General features: G+C 41.3%; 1 protein-coding gene across 1 annotated transcript; it reads right to left on the bottom strand.

The window, feature by feature from the left end:
* Positions 1-260: 260 nt before the first annotated feature.
* LOC139948189 (nucleoporin NUP188-like) lies at positions 261-23,846 on the bottom strand. Its single transcript, XM_071946251.1, is given in 50 exon segments — positions 261-644; positions 978-1,107; positions 1,376-1,473; positions 1,835-1,966; positions 2,601-2,679; positions 2,846-2,991; positions 3,243-3,458; positions 3,646-3,789; positions 4,092-4,202; positions 4,854-4,922; positions 5,529-5,663; positions 6,089-6,354; positions 6,733-6,881; positions 7,229-7,314; positions 7,722-7,799; positions 8,379-8,510; positions 8,966-9,041; positions 9,307-9,380; positions 9,528-9,597; positions 10,071-10,174; positions 10,321-10,383; positions 10,933-11,094; positions 11,381-11,470; positions 11,696-11,942; positions 12,227-12,349; positions 12,873-12,990; positions 13,479-13,611; positions 13,952-14,066; positions 14,490-14,566; positions 15,056-15,143; positions 15,307-15,427; positions 15,844-15,945; positions 16,051-16,116; positions 16,409-16,538; positions 16,680-16,793; positions 17,252-17,317; positions 17,444-17,533; positions 17,967-18,167; positions 18,290-18,332; positions 18,655-18,726; positions 19,072-19,154; positions 19,588-19,722; positions 20,189-20,226; positions 20,229-20,310; positions 20,670-20,762; positions 21,304-21,348; positions 21,513-21,678; positions 22,145-22,218; positions 22,851-22,905; positions 23,557-23,846. Coding segments are annotated over 50 exon segments (5,532 nt in total). The 5' UTR covers positions 23,586-23,846; the 3' UTR covers positions 261-428.
* Between the last annotated feature and the right edge of the window lie 1,755 nt (positions 23,847-25,601).

Below are 25,601 nucleotides of genomic sequence, written 5' to 3'. Positions count from 1 at the left end.
AATTCCACTCTAGTTAATTCTTTGTTCAACCCCAAAAATCAACTTAAAGTCCCATTATACAACTTACACAGGTTTTTACCATCTGGACTTGTATATTATGTCTTTTGTGTCTGGCGCAGGGCAGTGCAAGAGGCATGCATAGTACATGATACCCATGCATACATCGTTGATAGTCCGTTTCTATGGTGAAGCTCAATGGATTTAAATACTTGATGAAAAGAATGTATTCCAGGCTATATTTTATTTTCTTAGTGCCCAGCAGGGCAATCTTTCTTGGCTCATACCCAAACACACTGCAACCATAAGTTCTGTTTCATCCCTATGATAGAATGGATGTATTCCAAGCTATATTTTACTTTGTTAGTGTCCAGAAGGCTACCCTTGATGGAATCCTAGCTATCATCTTTAACTGGTACTCCGTGGCAGCGCTACCGTAAGATCTGATGCATAAAATGCTGCACGACGCGAAAGAACGCCTGCTCGGGGGCTTCAGAGAAAAGGGCGTGGCTCATTGACTTGGAGAGCACAGAGGAGGAGGCAGAGTATGACGGGGTGCGTAGCATACTGGAGGGACTGGCTGAACTCGGAGAGGTTGGGGCACCCCCTCGGCGGAAATGGCGCTGGAGACACTGAAGGAAAGTACCCTGCACAAGAAATGGAATAACCGGAATTTTTTAGTGAGCTTTGCATTTCGTCCAAAGGACAAGGCAAATTGTCTTGTCCAACATTACGAGAAAGCTACATTAAATAAAGAGGCTAAAATAAAAACATCCTTTTCGTCTGACAACTCACGCCTGTTATCTCCATGTGATTCCTTTTCCAAACAGTGGATTTAATTGGATCATGCACAAATGCACAAACCAGTACGTCTGATTAAAGTAATTCAATGTATACTTTCAGAGTTTTTGTTTTGGTTAGCAATTTAACTCAATGAAATAGTCCAAGGGAATATAATCTAGACATGATGCAAGACCTACCAGCTCGGTTCCCAGTTCTCGTTTGAGGAGCTGTCTGTCTCTGATCGGAAGTGATGGGTCCTTGAGGCAGCGTAGACCCTGTACCATCATCAACTCCACCGCCGTCTCAAGAACAAACATGATAACGGATCTGAAGGAAGTAACCAAACACGATCATCCCATCAACAACTTTCAATTCTTTAAAGGTAGCGGTATCAATTTGAAGCAACATGAACAATCAGTGGTTTACATTTTGCAGTGGCGGCAAGCAATCAACTAGCCAGCCGGACTAGTTTGACAGAATTCTGACCGGTCCTTGGGTTTTTTAACTGGATTTTTGGGGGGCCAGTGGACTACTGTTAAGGGAGAAAGCTGCAATGTTTGTAGAACTATTTTTTTAGTGTACTTAGGGAGCTTACCTGTCCATGCATCGATGTTGGATGGGGGCGGACGGCCCAGCGATGGCCAAGATACTGGGTGTGGATTCACCGACTGATAAAGTCCGATTGGAATCCAGCTGATGACCACAAGCAAACAATAAACAATTAAAAAAAAAGGAAAAAACACAAAGCGGCAAAGCCAAAATAAATATGTGTAACAAAAATTGAGGGAAAAAAATTGATCAAAATCAAGAGATTTGGTTCTGACACTGGTCCCTAAACAAAGGTTCACAGTGCTGCCATTTTATTTTGTGCAAATTTTGCTTAGCATGTAAATAAAACAGGAAAGAGATTTTTTGAAAAACAAAATTCTGAAAATTTGATGAAAATGCTGTATCATTCATATTATTTCGACTTGTGCCCCAAAACTTGCTACGCAATATTAGCTACCTGATCGTTCAGGTCTAGCACCCATTGTTCAATACTGTACACCATTACCTTATTCAGGAGTTGGACGCATGTATTAACACAGGACAGTAGCATTCCAAATGAGGGTTGGATTTCTTGATCTAGAGCCGGGGTACTGAACCCTAGACTCAGGAGAACGGGGTACTCCAAAACATCAACGCTCTGAAAGAAAGAAGAAGAAAATCATAGAATAATGTTAATAATCTGGCTTTGGGGTGTCATGGTTGAGTGGTTTAGAGCATCGAATTCAAGTTGTGTTGGTTAAGTCATCAGAGTTTGGGTTCGAAATCCGGTCATGACACTTGAAAAGATGCTTTACTATGGGTGCATTCAATAAACTTCCCTGGGTCGACCCCGCAGTGCTCACTCGGGTGAGCCCCTGACAAGAGCTAATCGAACGATCACACTCACCCTCTCGTGGTGACGGCATGCACCTCAGGTCACCCCCAAGTGACCCACTCCACAAGTAGGGCACTGAGGGCTGACCCGGGTGAGCCCGTCAAAGCTATTCGAACGTACCGGGGCAGACCAGGGTCGACCCAGGGAAGCTAAATGAACGCACCCTATATGATTGCTTCTCTTCACCCAGCGGTACAAATGGGTACCTGCGAGAGTAGAGGTTGATATTGTGTATGAAAAAAACCTTTGGAGCGCCATAAGGCAGCTCCGGGCTGTTTACTCCCCAGGAGGCTGAGAAAGATTACAGGAATGTTATTAGCCCAAAGACCATACCTCCTTGATAAATTACTCATCACTTGTTGATATTAATACTCATTGAGTTCCACTGAATACTCACAGGGTTGAGTAGAATGGTCAGCAGGTCAGGGCTAAAATGTCTCAGAGCGGCCAAACTGTGTCCGAGTATCACCAGCAATCTGTAATTCAGCACACACACAAATAAATCAACTAATGGATGATTGATGTTTGAAAGATCATCAATTGTGATGTTAGGTTATCTCTCGTTTTAATTTTTTTTAAGCTCTTGAGTTGAAATAGCCTGTGAGAAACAATTTGTTTAGCGGTCGTTCTCCCAAACCTCACCTAGCTTGGATGTGTTGGACCTCTGGGGTGATCTTATTATCAGTCAAGTCCGTTGCTGTTACCTGCTGACGTAGTCTCAAGGGAGTCACTCTCATCGTTAGAGCAGTCGGTTGCTGCTTACCGAGCTCAGAATTCTTGCTACTCTTCTAGGAAAACAAAATAACGTCCCCCAACAAAGAAAAATGGTTAACAAGAAGGATTCAACAATTAGATTGATTGAGCACTTCATGCAGAGCTAACCTCAATGATGTCAAATAAAAACCAGATAAATCAAGTCACAAATGCAAAATAAGCTGCCTTGACAAACCACATGGCCAAACCAAGCTGCAAATCCAACCATATGATAACGAAATAAAGAATTGAGCAAAAAACTTTGAAATCCAAACTCTAGACTCACCTCCGAGAGATACTGAAGTAGTCTTGGTCTGATGAGTAGCGCCACACAGCAATGAGTGAGAGATGTCAGGGCAAACAGTAGAGCCTGTAGCTCCCATGTCTTCATATGACAGCCGAGGTCCTTAGCGAAGAGGGACAGACGGTAGATGAAGGCACTGGTAGTCTCTACCTCCATCAGGCAAGGTCTGCTCTGGTTGTATTGAACGGCGTCTAGGCACTGGTGGGAAGAAGGGTAAGGAGGAGACATGAGAAGGTGATGTGAACTGCAGGCTTTGCAATAACCCACGGCATCACAACAATTGCAGTGGTGCCCAGTGCTTTGTTCTATTGTGTAAAAGTCCCCTCCACAAAAACCCTTAAAATCATGAGAAAAAAATTGCTAAGATGTCACACTCGAGTCTCACCTTCATCATTCGCTCACGATGTACGCCGAAGAAGTCCAGGGCGTCTTGGAGGAAAGTATGCTTCAAAGTCCCCAGCATGACAGTCATGACAGACACGGCTTGGCGATAGATGGACGGCCACGTCAACAAGTCTGTTTGCTCTGTCTGCTTAGAACAAATCAATCAAAACAAACCACTGTGAGTACTTTTGCTATCACTGAATATTTTTTTACTTATTTTTCTTAGCAATGATGCCGGGCTACAATATTCAGAGTTTGATTTCAAAAAGCCCTTTAGCAAAAAAATCCTGCCAAGTACAGAAAACTATTGCTTAACAGAAACAGGTTACCAGCCAAATAATATTAAGTTTACGTTGTTGTGACTGGTGTCCAACTTTTGCTAAGTAAAAAAAATTTCCAAGTAGATTTTCTGCTTAACAGCTTTATGAAATTGACCACACTCCATACCTTGGATGAGTTGTTCCACGTCAGACCAGCCTCTCCATTCTGTTGGTGAAGTTGAAGTAACGGCAGGCAAACCTGCTGAACGAGACCCCTGACCATGATGGACTCTGCTGCCTGTATGATGACAACAACAAAATCCCAAAGATTGTTTAAGGACAGCGAGAGCGAAACGTTTATAGCACTTAATGTGGATTGTACACGCTCTGTGGTGCACTCTACGGTGAGTCCTGATAGCCACTTCCTCCTGACTTCTTCGAGCAAAAGTTCGAGAGATTGCTTTGCAACATTGAAATGCATAAACTTGAACAAAAGTCAAATCAAAAATTGGAAAACACGATTCCAAATCTTGGCGGTGACTTCTTAAACATGGCGGGTGCCAGAGAAAGCGTGGCGGTGAGCCAATCTTTTTTTTTCATGGTGCAAAACACTGCCTTACATAATGATATGCAAAAAAAGCATACCTTGTAGAACAACTAATGAGCGCTTTGAAATGCTCTCAGGTGCAAACCAGCGCATTATAGACGATGTGACCTCTGACGTCACACGAAAACCATAACATGATTCGCGCGCATACCGCCGGGCAAAACCTTTGTGTTTTGGATGCCAGCAAGAAAGTGTATGCAATCTTACCATGACTACGTGTCGTTTTCCTCGGCGAAACATGATGTATACAGTGTTTTTTTCAACAGAGGGCGGTTTGAATGTAAACATAGGTCACATCGTCGATAAAAACTGATTGTTATTTTTCATCTGAGATCAACATACCTCAGGAATGCTTGCTAGGTCTAAGAGCAACAGAAGAACTGCTTCAGTGTAATGGATGCCTCTCTTAATCTGTAATCGTCATTAAACGGAAAAAGGAGGAAATAATGATATTCAGGAAGGGAGGGAAGCAAAATTATTAAAACTGGTGGTACCTAGGGATTGGTCTAAAGATTTATTGAGTATTTTTAGAGGAACTTGTTAAAGCCATTGGACACTTTCGGTAAACAGTATTGTCCAAAGGCCCACACTTCGTGTATCACAACTTATATATAAAATAACAAACCTGTGAAAATTTAGGCTCAATCGGTCATCGGAGTCGGGAGAAAATAACGGGGAAAACCCACCCTTGTTTCCGCACGTTTCGCCGTGTCATGACATGTGTTTTCTCAAAAAGTAAAGTATTTCATGGAATAATATTTCGAGAAAAGTCTTTCACCATTACCTTCTGTAAACCCTGTAAGTTATTTGTAAATCTGTGAACTTTTGTTTTGTTTTCTGTGCCGAAAGTGTATAATGGATTTAAGCAATGTTATCTGCTTCAGCTTTATGAAACTAGAAAACAAGAAATAGGGTAAGGACTTAACAAATGAGACAGAGTGTACAGTTAATAACCTCATAGTGTAGTGCTGCCCGGGTGAAGGGAAGCAATTAATGGCCAACCGTTCCCAAACATACCTGTATGCAAGACTGTAAGGTGGTTAGCAGAAGACTCAAGATGCCGTGCTGTCTGACGAGTGGGAGCCAGACTTCAGTCCTTGACTTCTCACCAACGAGTAACTCATCCAGGAGATAAGCAGCAACTGTCGGCATCTGGTCGGGGTCATCCAAATTAATCAAGTTATCAAAGAGATCAATGAATTGATCAGCTCAACTAAAATCGACTTATCTGACATAATAAAATATATCAACTAAATTTTGAAGAAACATTCTTTCAACAAACTTCTTCCATTTATATCACTCTACATAATCAATATTCCATTTATCAATCTGAAATCACTCGATCAACAACTAAATTACATAACCTTTCAATCGACTGATGGACTGATTTTACTTTATTTGCTTCGTTTGCTTATCTTTTCAGATTGTCATCAATAGAGAACAGAATTTGGCGTGATGGGCAAGTCAGCAATCCAGAAAGAAATACTGATCAATTAGTCAATTTATCTATCTTTTTTTAACCAAGGTCAACCTTGGTGAACGGCAGAAAATTGCAGCGAAGACCGAACCAAACTCACCGAATATTTAGAAGCATGCTGGGCACCAGTGAAGTCTTTCTCTCTATCCATTCCATTGGCCGTTCCCCGGGTTCCCATCAGCCTCTCCTGGCCGTTGTGGGAAGCGTCGGACGCCGCCCCAGACCCCTGAACAGCACCCTCGTCGGAATCCCTCACGAGTCCAGCGTGGTTTGCGTTCTTCGGTGGGTTCAGGTAGAACATGCTGCTTTGTTGTAGCGCTAGAGATGTTATCCCTAGCAGGGACTCCATCGTTTCTACTTGAAGAGCTAAATAAACAAATAAATAAACAAACAAACAACACAAACCCACAAGCAAAGAAGGAAGTTAGTTGGTATCGCACACGTCAAATTCATAGAGTTGCTTAAGCAGAAAATACTTCTGAAAAATTTCAGGATCAGTAAAAATATTTGCAGGATACCAGTCACGAACCATACAAAAGACATGGTAGTTTGGCTGGTAACCTTGTTTTGGTGAGCATAACTTTGCTGTGCTTAGCTACTTTTTCTGCTAAGCAGCTCTATGAAATTGAACCCTCAGCAGCCAAGATACAATGCTTTTACAGGAGGCCTCTTTTGCACAAGATACTTGAAAGAACAGCGCGAAAAATATTAATCGCAAATTAAAATAAAAATCTTTTTGAATACCTTGTTTGCTGGTGCGATGTTTGAGGAGTGTGGTGAGTGCAGCCATGATGGACGTCGCAGCATGGCTGAGGCCGGGGGAGTCCGAGTCCGTTATTCTCTTCAGCACGGTTACCAGCGTGTTGACGTGCTTCCATTGGCTGGTCTGGGTTCTGAATGATAGTCAAAACTTGTGTCAACCGGAGTTTACAATTCTTGGAAGATCTTATTAGAACCCCCCCCTTACTCCACCCCCTTAAGGTGAAAATTCATGCCATGGATCACTGGCCAGACTTCAGTTATTTAAAGGAAGAGTTTACTTTTGGTAATTGTCACAAAGACCAGTATTCTCACATGGTGTATGCCGACGTATGCATAAAATAACGAACCTGTAAAACTTTTGGCTATGTATAGTGAATAAGTTCACTTTTCTGAGTGTCCTTGGCTTCACAACCAAAAATAATAAATCAAATGAAATTAATAAATGAAAACATGATTTAGAAATAGTCAGTGCCCTTACCTAGACCAGTGGGTCAGCAGTGACATGTAGAGATTGGACAGCAACGAGCAAGCTTTCTGGTTCAGCACAGAGTCAAACAGGCACGACTGAAATCAAAAGCAAATCGAAACTCTACTCATTAGTCACAAAGCTCCAAAAGTCCTTAGAAGCAAAATATAATGCTTAGCGCAAACCGCTGTGCCGGGAGCCAGCTACAAGCAATATATTTCATGAACATTCCAATGGTTACCAGCCAGTGTTCTCCCTTCTATCACAAGTCCGCTGGCCAAATGCCAGTTAAAACACCCAAGAACCAGCCAAACTTCACAGTCAGTGGTCCAGCTGGCGAATTATGGACTAAATAAAAAGATATCGATGGAAACCACAAGGGAAACTGAGCGCTGGCACATTCATCTGGAGGTCGTTGGTTCGAATCCCACTCTAATAAATTCTTTGTTCAACCCCAAAAATTAGTTCAAAAGCTGACGGACCAGTAAAATGGCATCCAACTTACCTGAGAGTCGATGCAGGCGGCAATGTCACTCAGAATAGCGGATTGAACTTTGACATCCGACATCTCGATGGCCTTTCCCTGAGGGTCAGAGTTCAAACAGATTAGGTTAAGAGCAAGAAGTCTTTAGTACATACTAATACTGCTCTAGAATTGCAAAGGTCGTGGGTTCGAATCCCACCCAAGTAATATGGCTGTGATTTTTTTCACAGGACTCGGCTAAGTACTGAGTATACAGCGCTAACACACATCAGTGTATATGGGTAAAAAAAAAAATGAAAATACTGATATAACGTTAAAAATGTATCAAAATGATCCTCGCAAAAGTATTTCAACACATACATCTTTTGTGAGTACATCTAGGCTTTTTTAAGCAAGAAATATTTTGACAATTATACAAATATGGAAAGGTTTGCGGTAACACCATGTAATGACTATCTCTAATGAGATGGGGTGGTTCTATAAAGAGCCGTTGGCTTCCGATGAGTTGGGGTGGTTCTGAAAAGAACCGTTGGTTTCCGTCGAGTTGAAACCAACGGTTCTTTTCAGAACCACCCCAACTCATTAGAGATAGTCATTACATGGTGTTACCGCAAACCTTTCCATATCGTAGTTCCACCATACAAAGTTCCAAATCCTACTTAATTATACAAATCTTACATTTGTGGAGGTGGTGACTAGGAGTAGAGTCCGCCAGGCCTGGACTAGAACCAAGAGTTCATGCTCTCTGATCAGATACTCCTCTAGGTCAGTCAGGTGACCAGCTTCAGACTCCAGGAGACCTCGGATACACTGGCGGGGAAAAAATGAAAGAAAATGTAATCGGAACCTTGATGGTTATACCCAGTTTTATCATTTGGTAATTGTCAAAGACCAGTATTTTCACTTGAAGTATCCTAACATATGCATAAAGTAACAAACCTGCGTAATATTGGGCTCAATTGGTCAGCAAATGTGCAGGAGAACAATGGGGGAAAAAAAACGCTTGATGCACTAATTTTTGTGCTTTCACAGATGCATAAAAAAAGGCTTCAGCTGAAGTCTTATATTATTTGAGTGAGAAATTACCTTTTCTCAAAAACTACTTCAGAGGGAGCCATTTCTCACAGTGTTTTATACTATCAACAGCTCTCCATTGCTCGTCACCAAGTCAGTTTTTATGCTAACAATTATTTTAAGTAATTAATAATAGTGTCCAGTGCCTTTACACAAATGTGAATATTTATTTTCTTCACAGAAAGACTCACCCCTGACCAGTACGTGTAGCGACCCTCTTGCTTCAACTTCTTCAAGATCACCTTCAGACCTTCTTCAAGATTTTCACTGTGAGGAAAACAAAAAACTTAAGTTCAAGCTATGTATTACATACAACCCCTTAGGTTTACGTTTCACCTGCCAATTTGAAAAAAATCAATTGGTTTTTAACACCTGGCTCATTCAATTTGGCTTGAAATTGAGTGCTCTGTTGAATCAGCATAGTAAAATAAGATCATTCAATTTCATTAGGTTGCAAGCCTTATTCAATTTTCATACAGAGCCAGCAGTGCAAGAGCTTGTCAACAATTCAAATTCAAATAATTGTTCTCACCTAGATACATGATAGCACTCCAAAGTCAAGATTTTGAAGGCGTAGGCGCAAATCTTGATGTTGGTGCTCATACTCTGAACAAATAAAAAGGGGTAAAAATTTGTTACAATTGTTGATATTTTTTACAGAGTTTCTGTGTTAACTTGCTTACATAATGAGTTTTTCTCAGAAGATTTTAGAAACAATCTACTACAAAACTACTATGAGGTGGCAGATCGTACCTGTGTACTGCCCTCTATAGGTGGCAGGTCTTTAAACAATGGAGCGGTGACATCAACCCAGAACTTTGGCCTGTAAATGGAGAACAGTGTGGAAAGAAAAAATTCAGATCCAATCAAAGCACAGCAATCTCACAAGCTAATCCAGTTCTGTCCAGATCTATCTAGTTCTATCCAGTTCTATTCACTTCTTATCTATTCTAGTCTAGTTACGGCTTCTAAATAAGGGATATTTGATTGGCTAAGAGTTGTATGCAAATCTTTTTGATGGTGTTGGGGAGGAGGAGTAGGGGGGGGGGGGTCGGGGTTCAGACCAATATACATAAAGAAATTTGGGAGGTTTTACAAATACCAAAAATCACTACCAGATAAAATATTAACATTGGTGGCTGACTAAACAGTGGCTCAAAACTTAATCGGTACACTTGTATTTCGTTGCAGCAGTGCAAAAACTGGCGTTTGAAATCTTGACATCCCATAAGGCACCTTTATTGTCATTAACAGTGGTTTGATGTAAGGAGGTAAATCAAGGAGTAATGAGACCACCTTGCTCGTAGTACAGACAGCGCCGACTCTCTGCAGTCCTCCCATAATGCCTGGAGGAATCCCAGAGCAGCGCAGTGTAGATCTGGTGGACAATGAGTTGTACCCTAATGGGCAAGAAAACCAGACAAACAGAAAACAAATACTTTTAACTACGATTGGAGTTTTTAATTTGGTTTTAAATCACTAACAAAAGATTACAATTTTGATTTATATTTATATGACCAATTTTAATGTTGTCAAGGGGCCTTACCTGCTTTACTTCTTCAATGGCATCCAGTACGGCATGAAGACAACTCACCTCACCAATCTCAAACTGAAACAATGGACGGTAATAGTAGTCAATACTTATTGCAGAGGGTATTAAGAGGTCAGCGATTGTCCGCTACAGATGGCAGCAAATGGCACCCATATTTTCATTTCTTTACGACAGTTTGCGAAATTATGAACTATAGACCTTTTCTTGAAACACCTTATGTTTACATCATGCTACGGTGCATTCAACAGCCACTGCCAGACACACTGGGCCAACCTCTTTTCTTAGCGATAAGTGTAACTGGATTCTTTTTACGGTAATTGTATTAGAAATGAGACTCTGGGCTTTTATTTTCTATTCGAAGGATGAAAAAACTATTGGTCAAGTATCTTGCTCCAAGACTCGAACCCACACTCTGCTGATTAGAAACGCCAGAGCTCGAGTCCAGAGCGCTTGACCACTCGGCCTTGACACGCCACAAAAGGGAACCAAGAAAAGCAGAAAATAATAACTATTTGTTTTCTCTGAACTTAGGTAGTCTCTAGATAGCTGGTGAATATAAACAAGATTCCAAAGCCAGATGTTAAGTGGAAAGAAACATTACGGTACCTTAGGGGTAGACGATGGGAGGGCGGAGCTACTGCCCACCTTTCCCTCCTCAGCCTGACCCAGTTTGACCTTCTGTAAGTTCAGGAATAACTCGCTGAGTCCTGGCTGGGTTTCCACGGCAACAGTCAGCAACTCCAAGATGCCGACCTTTAACCTTTCATCCTGTGAAACATTCAAGTTTAGACAAATTTAGTTTTGGTGATTTGTTGTCCTCTTCCTTGTAATTACAGAATTAAAAATTATTCCTGGTCGGTGCAAAAACGTATCTCCTAAATAAACACTTAAGTCACGCTTGAGTTTGAATTTGTCAAAGTGTATCTCGCTTAAAATACCTCAGACTTACACACAAAACAAATACATGCCGAGATAAAATGTTTTTTCGTACAAAGCATTTTTGTGCCAGATACAACATTTTTGTCTGGAGGTGCCAGGAGGGGGAGGAGCTTACCTCTGAGTGGGCTTGAAGGCGAGACAGATAGATATCTCTAATGGCTGCTGCTTGACTCCCCAGACAACCAAATATTGACATTGGAGCCACCTAGGAAAGTAAAAAAAGCGCATTTGTGTTATTCTTATTATAGAAGTCGTTGTTTACTTTAATTTTGAACTGTTGCGTTTTACCTTTTTAAATTGAATTTGACTGTTTACTGATACTGTTTCTTACAAGTGTACAGTGTACTGAGATAATTGTATGTGGTGCACTTATTAACAATAAATAATTAGATTAGATTTGATTAGATCAGATTCAATTAGATTAGATTACCATGGCGACTCGTTTCAGAAGCAGCGTTGCCAGCGTGGGAAGCCTGGGGTCGTGTCGGTGGTAGATGTACCCTGCGATCAGACCAATGAGATGAGGCTGATGGGGTAGCCCGGTGGTGTGAGAGGTCAGGGCTTGCTCCAGGGGGCAAGGAGGTAGGTCTCGAGGCTTCAGGAGGAGGAGACGGTTCAAGATGGACAGAGAGAGCTTGATGAGCTGGGAGAGCCGCTCTGCTGGGCCGTCAAAGTTACTGGAGAAGAAATAATTTAAAAAGAACCGTTGGTTGACAACTCAACGTTTCGATCAGAAGGCTCTGAGCGTCTTCAGCATACAGATCGAAACACAAAGTTATCAACCAGCGCTTCTGACTGGAACACAAGAACAATGACAATAACAAAGAAGGGTTACCACCAACATAAGGGCTAGGTACCTCAGTTGTGCCGGATTATTAAATGGGCGTCGTTGGTTCAAATCCCACTCTAGTAAATTTGTCTTTGTTCAACCACAAATAAGTGTTTGAAAGTGTACACTCACCTTCCTTGATCGATGATTCTTTGTTCCAGGGTGTCGATACCGGATGCGACGATGTACAGCAACGCCTCCCCGGCCGACGTGAACAGGAATCCATGCAAGCAGGTCTCTCGCACCGAGACAGCGCTGACCAATCAAAAACAGAGTCAGGAATTCAAATGTTAGTGCTTAATATTTCATGCATTAACCTAAGGCCTTGAAATAATTCATGGTGTGGTGCCCTATGCTTTGCCGTGGTGCCCTTTGCAAAGTTCCAATACAAGTATCATTTTCCTCATATTAAGTGCCCCTTACAAGAGTAAAATTGCTCTGCGCCCCCCCCCCTCCCACCCCCCCCCCCCCCCCCCCCCCTCAAGGCCTGTACCCCTCTCCTTAGCATAGGGAATCTTGAGTCGGCGAAATACTTCTAGACCATCGAACAGTTTTCTCTGTGGCTAGTTTCTTCGGATTCAAGTAAGAAATGACTGGATACCAGTCACAGCAAGGTAACTTTACGGTATAATGGGTGGTAACCTATTTTTTTCCTTAGCAAAGGTTTTTTGTGCTAAGCAAGTTTTTGTGCTTACGGCTTGATGAAATTGGGCCCTGAAGCCCTGCTGGAAAGTTTTAAACTTTGTCCGTGATCATCAGACCATACCACAAAGCTCACCTCTTAGAGACGTCTTTGCCCGGCCGAGATGATTCAGCTTTGATGATGGTGGATGATTGTTTACCAATAACTGGCAGAACATGCAGTGCCACATGAAATATATCCAAACTGCACTGACCTGAAGAAAAAAAGACAAGACAACCAAGAACTATCTAAAGCAGAGGTACAACAACTGAAACCAGCTTACTTTTAGTTATGCACAAATTTCTTGTTTGGTTGTACACTAGTATAATATTTTAAAGTATTGTATGTTTTTAGTGGTTAAGAGCATCAGACTCGAGCTCTGCTGATCAGCAGAGTGTGGGTTCGAGTCCCAGTCGTCATTGCTTCATAAAGTTGGGGAGGTAGTGCTTTCTGCTCTACCAGCCAGGCTTCTGAAAAAAACCCAAGCCTACATCCGTATGGACTTTAAAGGGGGTAACCCTGTTTCAGCCCCAGGAGTGGGTGGCAACGGACCCTGGAAAAATAGTTGATTGTAGCCCATACCTTGTTGTGGTCTTCAGGCCTCGTGGGTCTCGAGACTTGCTTACAAAAAATAATAATAAAAAATTCATCTTGTATTCAAGGAGATGTTTAGAATTGATTTTAAAACAATAGGTAACTTACCGACTTTCTCTCTGTCATCAAAGCGCGCGTATCTCCAGTTGTGGAACGCGGCGAACACCTCCCTCTGTATGAAGACGACGCACGCAAGGAGATCCTGTGAGGTCGCTGTGTTTACCTCCGATGTGCAGAGTCCCTGCAGGATGCGAGACAAGTTACAAATTTGGATAAGGCATCTGGACCTTATCTTTGCTAAGCAGGAATTTTGCAAAGCAATATTTGTGCTTAAGCAGCTCTATGAACTTAGGCCCCGATTGTGGCTGTTGAGCCCTGTTCTTACTTCCTGTGATTGGAATGCGATACAAATTTTGACGTCACATGGCTGTTTTTGCAGCAAATGTTTAGCAGGTGTTGAGCACATTTCAACTGATGCGAATTATTCGTTGCGAATTTGCGACGTCAAAATTTGTTTTGCATTCGCACTCTCATTATGAACCGGGTTACAGTTGAGTATTTTTGATTATTTTTTTGCCAACCTTCAGGAGTGTCATGACGAGGCGTAGGAATTCTAAAGTGACTGGGTATTCACCAGTCGGCTGCTCTTGGCCTGTGAGTAGCTTGCCGTACTCTGCTGGGTAGATGCCTTCACCACTGCAATGGAAATAACAACAAGTATGCAAAATAGTTTAGATGTGTCAATGGAAAAAAACACTGAAGCAACTGTGGTTCAAGAACACAAGTGTCATGATAGAGGTTCCAAAATCTGAAGATTCATCTGTAGACTTTTATCATGCTGCCTCCATCTTGGTCATGTTCCTCGTATCGAATAACAATAATGAATACTAATAATAACTTTGCTAATAGGATACCAGACTATTTTGTTCTTCCAGTCCGGTTTGGTTACATTGATATCAATGGGAGAAATTCAAGATAGCTGCACCGTGATAAAGGTCTATTAGAACTCGAGTCTGGTAGACTGCTTGGCCACGAAACACCTCATCTCATGTTCTGATGTATGTATGAGATGGCCTGCACTCATTGCCAGTCTTTTTCTTGCTGTAAATTTGTACATACCTGATTGCAACGGAGACGTCACTGTAGACATTTCCGGTGTGCGGAAGGAACCCTATCTTTTGTATTCTCTGCCACACCTAGAGAAGAACAAGACCAAAGGTTAAATCAGCCCTACATGTATGTCTTTGTTTCATAGTTAAAGACAGTGGACACTATAAGTAATTGTCAAAGACCAGTCTTCTCACTTAGTGTATCTCAACATATGCATAAAATAACAAACCTGTGAAAATTTGAGCTCAACTGGTCGTCGGAGTTGCGAGATAACTATGAAAGAAAAAACACCCTTGTCACACGAAGTTGTGTGCTTTCAGATGCTTGATTTCGAGACCCCAAATTCCAAACTTGAAGTCTCGAAATCAAATTCGTGGAAAATTGCTCCTTTCTCAAAAACTACGTCACTTCAGAGGGAGCCGTTTCTCACATTGTTTTATGCTATCAACAGGTCCCCTTTACTCGTTACCAAATGAGGTTTTATGCTGATAATTATTTTGAGTAATTACCAATAGTGTCCACTGCCTTTAAAATGCATATATCTAACTGACATGAGCCTGTATATTTTGAAATACCTGCTTGGGTTGGTGGGCTGCCATGACTGTGATGCATTTGATGCAGGCTGCCAACAGACTGAGAGGCGGTTGTGTTAGCGTACAGAGACTGAAAGAAAAAAGTAAAACAAGGTTGTTGACACAATTCAAAATGTTTCCTTTTTTTCTCCATCAAAAGACTTTGCAAGTGCGTATTTAAAACTGTTGCTATAGTTAGGGGTAATATAAGAGTGAAAATACAAACAATCAAATATCTGCACATAGAATCATACCTTGAAATCAATGGATAAAGGCAGTTTGTGATTGGCTGCAGTTTGGAGGCCAGTGACCAATCAGCTTCCAGTATTTGGGTCACAAGGTTGATGATGGCTTCGGCTTGGCCGACTTGGACGGCTGCGGAAGTAAAAAGTCATAAAAACCCAATCACAATTACGACATAGGTTGCCCTCAGTGGTTTCTACCCCTGCCTTTCACCTCTGTGGACCCCCGGTTCGAATCCCACCTCAGACCAGAGCCTTGCTTGTGGATTGATTTTTTTCAGTCCCTACCTGATTGCGCGAGTTTTCCCCATTTAGGCTTTTCTTCCCAAATCTAAAACTGAGCATTTCTTCTTGTTTCTTATTCATCCCGTTGTCGACACTAATTGTGCTGATGGGTGTGTAATAAATTAATAAATTTCAACAAGCCTGCAACGTTGTCACTTTTGGTAGCCAATCAGCGACGTTGTTCAGTGCTTCCCAACCGGGGAAAAGAGGGTATCGATACGGAGTGCTCGCTGCCCAAGGTATCAAGTCTGTAATACCACTAACCTGAAGGGATATTCCCTTGTCGTATTCGGACTAGGAGCCAGTCTATGAGGCAATGAAACAACTCCCATCCGCTGAAATCAGAATCCCAGCGAATCAGTTCACCTAAAGTTGATCAGCGACACACAGAAACAAAACAAAGATAATTTGAGCACAAATGTCAAAAAGGGTTTCTTTAGGGTCATGTTTTGTTCAGACTTGAAGACTCACCGCGTTCTTGCTGTACTTGACATCCCAGAGTACCAGCTTGTATGATGAAGCCGGCGCAGTGATCACCTTCAAAAAAGAAAAACAAAAACATTTTTTTTTTATTTTTTTTTTTAAATGTTTGTTTCAAATGGAATAATTTCTTACTAATTTCTGTAAAATACAACAAAGTCATAGAACATGCAAATCGTTATTTGATTTGAAGACAGCTGCTCATTGACCAATCCTGTGCACCATGCGTACATAGATTTGCGTTGCCTTTGTTTCATCATTGTTTTACCTATAAGATGGGGGCTTGATGATGTTAATGCATACAGTCCAAAAAATAAAACAACCATTGGAAACAAAAACAGTAACTCACCTGCCGGCAGGACTACCTTGTCCCGCACCAGCTCAAACACTCCTCTCTGATTCGTGCTCCGTAGATCACCTGATCTGTTGTTGTCCAATGGCTCGGTGAACGTAGGAAGACGATCAACATACATTAGCACCTTATGAATAAACAACACAATATTTGCATAAATTTGCAAGAATGATGTTACACTTACGAGGTTTCAGACAAACTGATTTATTTCCATATATTTCCCCTTCAAAAACAACAAATTGGACAAGCAAATTTTATCCCGTCCTACCTGTCTGCTGCCCTCGCTTGCCAGCGGAGTGAGAAGCTTTAGGAGCGGATTAAAATCCAAGGGGAAGCTGTTGGTTGACGACTGAAGGAGGGAGAATATACCGCCATCAATGTCCTGAAACATAAATCAGAAGATTAAAATGGTGAGTTGATGACTTCCGGAGAAAACTTACCACCCAGAAAAGTAAGTTTTTCCCTCAAACCACTAGGATTTGTAAGGATTTGAATTCAGTTTGGGAAGAGCTTTCCAACGGTGTCCAACACTTGGGGTTAAAAAATTAATGGAAAATTTTCACTATTGTAAATTTTACTTACGGTGAAAACTTACCACCCCAAAAACGTAAGAATGTACTTTTTTTCTCATAATACTTATATAGTTTTTAGATTTGAATTCAGTTCTGGAAGAGCTTTCCATTGGTATCCAACACTTGGGGTCCGACAATCACTGGAAAAAGTTACACTCTTGTAAACGTAGATAAACTTGATTTAGCAGCGACCTTTTCACAGACTTCTTTTAAGAAGGGACCCAGTTGCCAAGTCTTGACATGCAATGATTCTTAGAACTCCACTTACGCTTTCCCAGAACTCTTGACAAAGCTGGGGTTGCCTGAGGAGCTGGCAGGCTAGCTCTATCAAATCCTGAAGGAAGAAAGAAGAAACGTTATTAAGTTGAAATATGAAGCTTTGGCACACAGCTGTTCTTAGTGTGAGATACAACATTATCACAAAGTCGAGATACAACATTTAACACAGAGCTGTACTGACCTGTCGACCACCCAAGGTGTCTTCACAGAATAGAGTCAGGACTATCGTTAGAAGGGTGTACACGACAACATGGCACAGTAAACTGATCACCTGTACACAAAAACATCCAATGATAAAAGTACATTGAGTTAAAATATTTTGGTAAAAACAGTAAGTTGAGTTACGATCTTTTTGCAAAAAAAAGTTGTTTTCTTAATAATCTAACAAGGCAATGTCTTTTTTATTTTTTATTGAATGGATGCATGAAACATAAGCAGTGAGATACAACATTGTAGGGCTGAACAATAATAACCTATCCAAGTTCAAATCTTGTCCACGAAGGAAATCAAGGAGATATTAATGACATAATAGGGGCAGATTTTCCATCATCAGGGTGATTGTCAAATTTGTTCATCAGAACATAGAAAGATTTTTTCAAGGAACTTCCTGCAGAATCACGGAGAGTTAGCAGCTCTGCAAATTTTCTGTTTGGGGGTTGAAAACAAGAGCCAAAGAAGATAGTTTTGAAAGGTTGACGCCTTACCGAGTTCTGCTGGCTGGGTAACCCGTCGAGCTGAGCGGCCATGTAGCGAAACACCTGCAGGTGAACAGCCTGCTGTCCTAGCTTGCGTACCAGCGCCATGTCGCGGTCCGGCCACAGGGTGCCGTTCAGTACCAACCAGGCGAGAAGGACCGGCCCGTGGGCTGGCTGGCCACCGAGGCTTTGGAATATCAACGTTAGCTCCTGCAAGACAACCAAGGGAGGATTATTTGGGGTCTAGGGCCTTAGCCCATTTTCATAAAGCCTGTAAGCATAAAAACTTGCTTAGCAGTAATATTTTATAAAAATTTGCAGGAATTACTCACCCCAGTAAGCTTTTTATTTGACGTCAGAGTGTGCACTGGTACGCTGTAAAACAATCAGGAAGAAATGTTATACAAATACCAACAATAACCCTCCTACTATTGGTACCAATTTCCAGGGAGTTGTGGACCAAACATTTACTGAGTATCATTTGAGCTACCTCTATCAACATTTCAGAGTAAATACAGTAGAGGAGAAATAGCTAAAGCAGGGGTTGAAACGACTAAACCCGCTCACACTTTACATCTTTCATCAAATTTTTAAGACCTCTTATAACTGAATTTAATAGGTTTTTCCAGCAATTATAGTTATAGAAGTAGCCGAAGCTGTTGATTCGGATACGGCTTTACTGTGATGGAACACATACCTCCCCTTTTCAGGCATGGTCATTAGCATGTAGAGATTCATGCACTCGATCAGTAGCATACCACACAAGAATCTGTCAAAACATAACAACAATTATCAATATCGTTAAATATCAATATCCTTTGATATCAAAAGCATTTAAATATCAAATTTTCAGATAAATCTTTGTACATTAATTTGGCCACTGCTTCACTTCTTTCAAAAAAATTGGAAGGGCTAAATAATAAAAAATCCTGAAATGAGAAAAAATTCTGAGAAATCATGTGCCTAAAACTTATATACCTGTCTTAAGTTCTTAGGGTCAACTCTTGGACTCCTGGTGACTCAAGACTCATAAGAAGTTTGTGACTCAAGCCCAGGACTGAGACACACCTCAATACTCACAAGTATTACTCAGTACTCATTACTCACAACTCACCCAATCCGTGCTGTGAGATGATGAGCTAGGTCCTCTGCATCTAGAAGATAGCGATACGGTTGCCTCGTCCCAAAACCTTGTTTCTAAAAAATTGAAATAATTTTGACCTCACATAAATAATCATGAGACTGAACAAGAAGAGCCTGGGCCCTTTATGTGAAATATAAATCAGGTCCACTACTGCCATTTGGTATACAGGGTACCCAACCAATATGGTGACACACTTGTGTCACCATAACTGCTTCGTACACAGTTGTGAAGGTAGTGCATTCTGCTCTACCAGCCAAGCTCCTAGTGGATGATACCCATGCCTACATCTTTACGGACTAAAAAGGGGGTAACCCTGTTCCAGCCCCAGGAGTAGGTGGCAACGTGGCCCTGGTGACGGTTGATTTGGGACGACGGTCCAAATCAGTTGATTGTAACCTTCACCTTGAAATGTCCATCTGCGGCCTTGTGATGTTTCTCATAAAAATATATAAATAAAACAAAATGTGAGAGGTCCGTGGTGCTTACTTGGAAGAGTTGTGCGAGAGGTAGGAGATACTGAGTGGGGTCGTCTTGATCGCGGACATACAGCAGGATGATCTCAAGAAGCTCACATTGTTCCCTCAGACCCTGCAGACACCATCTGATGCTGTGCCTCTCACTCTGTAATTCAAATGAACCAATGACAGAACAGAATACATTACTTCTGACCAATCACAAGTGTCCTTTTTTGAGGGTGGTATATGTGGGCTGGAGGCCTTGAACAAAATAATTTGTAGGAATTTCGGCACTCCAACTGGAACATCTCTTGTTTTTTTGCTACTTCTTCTTTTGTCGAGGGATGATATTCGTCCCTGGAAAAAGTAGGAATATTTGATCCAGTACAAGGGCTGACATACAAGTAGACATTGCAGGCAACTTAATGACAACTTCCTGATTTTTTCATCCGGAACTGTGCTCACCAATGGTCACTCAAAAGTATAACCATTGTTGTTACAAAATGATACAAAATATAAGATGGGGCAAAAATTTCTCAACATTTCACAGTTTTTGTTCAACTATTTATATGGTTAAAACGGCTAACCATACCGACCCTAGTAAGCACGGAAACATCTTGGTTTGGACTTACCATTAGAGGACCCCTCTTGTGACGGGTGGGTACCGGGAATTAAAACTGGTCTCATACTGCTTCAAAAGTCTCTCGTACACTTTCTTTTCCTCCAGCTTCGAGACACACCCCAAATACTGCTCCTAAAAATAGCAAAAACAAAGTACATATCAGTGTTTTAAAAACCTTTTCAACACTTTCATTTTGAGTTGGTAGTGGTAATAGCCAGAATGCTGCCCTAGATGTTAGTGAGCAGTCACATCACACTTTATAATAATAATGTATCAGGCCTAATATATAGTCTTATAAAGCGCACTTATCTACTGATAAGCTACTCAAGGCACTTGAACATACAAAAAAACTCTAAGACAGGTTCACGCACTACCTATCTTTATGGAAAGGTTTGCGATGACACCATGTAATGAGTATCTCTTAATGAGTTGGGGTGGTTCTGAAAAGAACCGTTGATTTCAACTTGAGTAGGAAATATTGGGGTCCTTACCTGGTAAGGGTGGTCCACATCTGTATGGAAACTGAAAAGATGTTTGATGCAATGGAGAAGCATCATGCGTTCCGTGTGGTAGTACTCCCAGACCTGCAACCAAATATACAAACCAAAACGGTAAATTCAAATATAAGGAAATATATGGATTTTAAAAGTATTAACACTGTTATTATAACTGTTGTTTTTTAGAATATTTTTTACAAGACATCGCTTAACATTACAAGGCCACACATGGCCACTTCAAAATGAGGGTTATACTTAACTGATTTGGGCTATTGACCCAAACTGCCACCAGGTACACAGTGCCACCTGCTCCTGGGGCTGAAACAGTGTTACCCCCTTAACAGTCCATAAGGATGTAGGCATGGGTATCATCCACTAGGAGCCTGACTGGTAGAGCAGAATGCACGACCTTCCCAATAATTATTTCTGGTGTTGTACTTCAAAAACTAAGTGAGCTTTTTATTGCCACTAATTGTACGAGTGATAACTAAACGTATACCTTCCCTTTACTGTGTGAAGAAACACCAATGGCATATTTTATCTATCATTCAAAACCAACGGTGGATAGTATTAATTGGTTACACAGTAGGAGGGTTAACAAATCATTTCTTGAACTGAGGATTCTTACCTTTTGGAGTAACGCCTGAACACTTCGCTCATCTTTCAGAATTGACTGCAAAAAGAAATACAAATCAACAGGTTTGTGGTTCTTTCTTAATATGTTGTAAGAATAAAATAATAACAATATACTAACAAATTATTTTAGGAAAAACAACGTTCTTGCACTGCGTGACGATTTGACCTACGACCCTCTAAATGACCTATGACCTCTCTTACCTGCAGCTGTGCACCTGTTCCTCGGAAGGCACTCAGGATGTATGCTTCAAACAGTTCCTTGCACTGCACTGCATCCAGATCAAGAAACTGGCTGAGTTGCAAGAGGAAACGGCGCTCCAGACGACCAACATTCTTATCGGCCGTCAGCTTCTTCTCTGCCTCTTCACTATAAGATTTAAGAAACAGGAAGATGTCTAAATTTGTGTTCCTTTAACCTCAACTTCTTAGGCCTTTTTGCCTACAAGTGACCTCACAGCTCCAACATCATTCTCTCATGTGTCACTTCACCCAAGCATGTTTGGACTTTGATAAGATTGGAATGCGTGTCCTGGTGATTTCAATCACGAAGTATCAGGCCTGCTTAGATGTAACGTATTCCAGGCCTGAGCAACTAGTGAAAACCACGACTCGAAGTTGAGACTTTATGCTTGTCGCGACTATTTTTCAGTAGCCATTGTGGCACGAATAAACAGGGTAGCTGAAAAGTGGTAGTCTTGACAGGACATAAAATCATTAGTTGTGACTTTGACACTAGTCACAAATTTGTATAATTCATTTACAAACAGGCACTTGTTTTTATTATTTTTAAAAACACCAACACCCCTCTCGATTAACCCTTCTCTTATCTTTACCTGTGTGGCTTGTAGAACAGCAAGCCATCCAGCAGAAGTGGCTTGTGGTTTGTTAGCTCCTCTGCGATCAGAGTCTGTGCATACATGTAATACAAAGCAAGAACAAAATGAGGACTGGTACGATTTGAAGCAAGCAAAGGTAGAGAAGGGGTCAGGACAATGTTAGGGTTGGGGTAGGGTAGGGTTTTTGGAAAGGTAGGGTTTGTGTAGGCTAGTGGTAGAGTATGGGTAACTAATAGGGGTAGTGCTGAACTCAAATGGGGAGAAATCCAAAAGAATGCAGGGCTCGTAGCTTACAGGCATGCAACCTGCCCATTGAAAAAAAAAAAGGAACATTTTCGAAGGCACAACAAGTGCGGAGCGAGGCAGCCGAAACGCCACAGGACATAAGCCCAACAATGGTACCCTAGAAAATGTTGAGGTTTATTATGCTCTTAGGTGCATTGTTAGCATGTACTAGGCTTATTTAACATTATTGTAGTTATACAATATTTTTGTTTCTTTTTTGCGCCGATCAATTTTTTTAAATTCCGCACAAACGCGGAAGAGTTGCATGCCTGAGCTTAACATTTCTCCTAGACATTTCTACTAGGGAAGGGTCTAGGTAGGGTAGGTGTAGGGTAAAACAACAAAAGATAAAAGGCCTCTTCACAGATAGAACTGGGTAATCAAGGAGGTTATCAGTACTCAAGGTGACCAAACTTACCCGTGCTGTTATGGCTGACCGACCAGTGATGGTCTGTAACACCTCATGGTTGCATCTACAAAGGAAAAAAAACGGAAAAAAATAATATTTAAAAAAAGCTTGTCATTCTAAGAAATCAGTTATTCTCACCAAATTGTATTCTATAATCACAAAGAAAAAGTTTTTATTTTAAATGTTCAGTTCATTTATATGCTAAGTAAGAAAAAGAAAATACAAAAGAAAGATAAAAACTATTACTTGGAGCAAACATTACATTTCATTCTTGAAAAAGAAACAAGAAAGGCATTATGATAATAATTATTTCGAGTAGACCAAGAAAAAGAAAATACAAAAGAAAGATAAAAACTATTACTTGGAGCAAACATTACATTTCATTCTTGAAAAAGAAACAAGAAAGGCATTATGATAATAATTATTTCGAGTAGACCAATCAATAGTGTCCACTGCCTTTAAATAACAATTCATTCACTCAGCAGTACTCATCCACAACACAGTTACCATATCGTAACTGGTGAAGGGAAAATAAAGGCGTCTTTGTAACGTGAAGTTTTTAACTTCCACAAAGTGTTGCAAATAAACAATATGAATTCGGGATTACTGCTGGTTTCAGAAAACCGTACATGTATTTCCCCCAACAAGTTTGAAACTGAACATAAATAACCTAATTACTAATGATTTTTCACGGTAAAAGGAAAAATTTACAGACCTCCAAACGTGTGTTGTGCCCGGCGCCATTTTGTGAATTTGAAATGCACCATGGGAAAAAAAGAATGAACTTGTTCCAAATGCGAATAGTGGTTCAAATTACGAATTCCGCGCGCACTCAATAGCCCAATTATAAATTTACGTCCCCGCCGCACTAGAGAGAAAAAGAACCACAAAACACCCTTGTTCTGAGAGATTAAAACAAAACTTAAGTATTTTGTTTGGTGACAGATCATAAAAATTAAAAGAAAAAGTGGCAGAAACATCATCCTGTCGTTTAGGTCGAGCGCCCTCTATTTATCAAAAAGGTGTGCACAATCATCATGAAGAGAAAGTCAATGGAAAACATCAAGTTCCGAACTGCAAAGTTGAGAGAGGCCTATGCGTTCCAGACAGACGTAGTCGGTGTCGCATGCAAGTGTGTCCGCCATGCAATACTGTCCGCTCCGGACACTTTTGCATATGCAATCGTGTCCGGGGCTATGCAAAAACAGTCCGGCGGACATGTACATGACTGTGCATGTGCGCGCCGCGTAAAAGCGCGCGCATGCACTCTCTACGTATAACATGCAGCATGAATATTCACGTGTTATTGCAGCGAACACCCAACGGCCGAACATTTCATGACATGCACTTAGCTTGTAAAAAAAAAGGGAACGTGTTCCGTGGACCAAGGGCGTTTAAAAGCAAGGACGGTTTTGCACGGGGGCGGACACAACGGCATATGCAAATGTGTCCGGGCGGACACAATTGCATTATGCAGCAGCGTCCGGGCGGACACGATTGTATATGCAAAACCGTCCGGCCGACATTATTGCATATGCAATAATGTCCTCCGGATAGTATTGCATAGAGGACATAATTGCATGCGACAACGGCCCTACAATGCAATGAAGTGAAAATGTTTTTTTTTATATTTCTTTTAAACATAATTATAGTTGATTATCTCTACTAGCAATGTGCTGATTGAGATACCATTTTGTGACCCCTTTTGGGGAAATTGGATTGGGGTGAAAGGTTATAATCTGCGGGGACTTTCTGGAAGATCCAGTTTGAATAAAAGAAGTCGAAATAATTGCATTGGTTCCTCTTTAATGTTTGCTCATTGCAGGATCATAACCCAATCGGGATAGATGACGACACTTCTAAATGTCACTAACGTAGGCTTAGCTGCCACAAGAGGGATAACCGTGCTCATTTGAGCGGATGGGCTAGGCCTATTCATCAGTAAATGCCCTCAAAAAGTACAAGTTACCAAGAATTGGTACAAGTCGGTTCTTAAGAAAACCGAAGCTCTGACCGCATGTAACCTTATAGGTCAATCCCTGACTGACCAACCCCCATAAGGCAATCGCCAAAATCTACAAAATATCGTAAAAGATGATGATAGAAACAGTTACTTTATGACGCATTTTAGGCCTAAGTGCTGGTGGTCTGAACCGGCCGGCAATTTTGTTATTTTCCCCCGGCGGTTAGACGGCGAGGGGACGATAGCACGCCGATGCCCGGACTTCCTGGCCCGTAGCACGGCAGGCTAATTCTCCAGATGTACCACCTCTCTGTTTCCTTTTCTTCTTATTGCAAGATAGGAATCTACTTGCCTCGAATTATCAGCTCATCAGTAAAAAGTACTCAGGAGTTATACATCAGGCTAAAGGAGAGTTTGACAAACGTTCGCTTAAATGCTGTAGGTGTTTCTTTTGTTCCGTAACTGTTTCATGGCGACACTATTTTGTGCCATAACGGAGTGACAATTTTAAATAATTGCATTAATGTATAAAGAGTAGGCCTAGTCATATAATGCATGCGTCCGGTGTCGCATGCAATATGTCCTCTATGCAAAACTATCTGGAGGACATTATTGCATATGCAATAATGTCCGCCGGACGGTTTTGCATATATATGCAATCGTGTCCGCCCGGACGCTTCTGCATAATGCAATTGTGTCCGCCCGGACACATTTGCATTATGCAGTTGTGTCCGCCACCGTGCAAAACCGTCCTTGCAGTAAATTAAACGCCCTTGGTCGACGGAACACGTTCGCCA

This window comes from Asterias amurensis, chromosome 15 (assembly GCF_032118995.1).
Source record: "Asterias amurensis chromosome 15, ASM3211899v1".
Taxonomy (NCBI): domain Eukaryota; kingdom Metazoa; phylum Echinodermata; class Asteroidea; order Forcipulatida; family Asteriidae; genus Asterias; species Asterias amurensis.
This window is presented reverse-complemented; position numbering and strand designations above follow the sequence as displayed.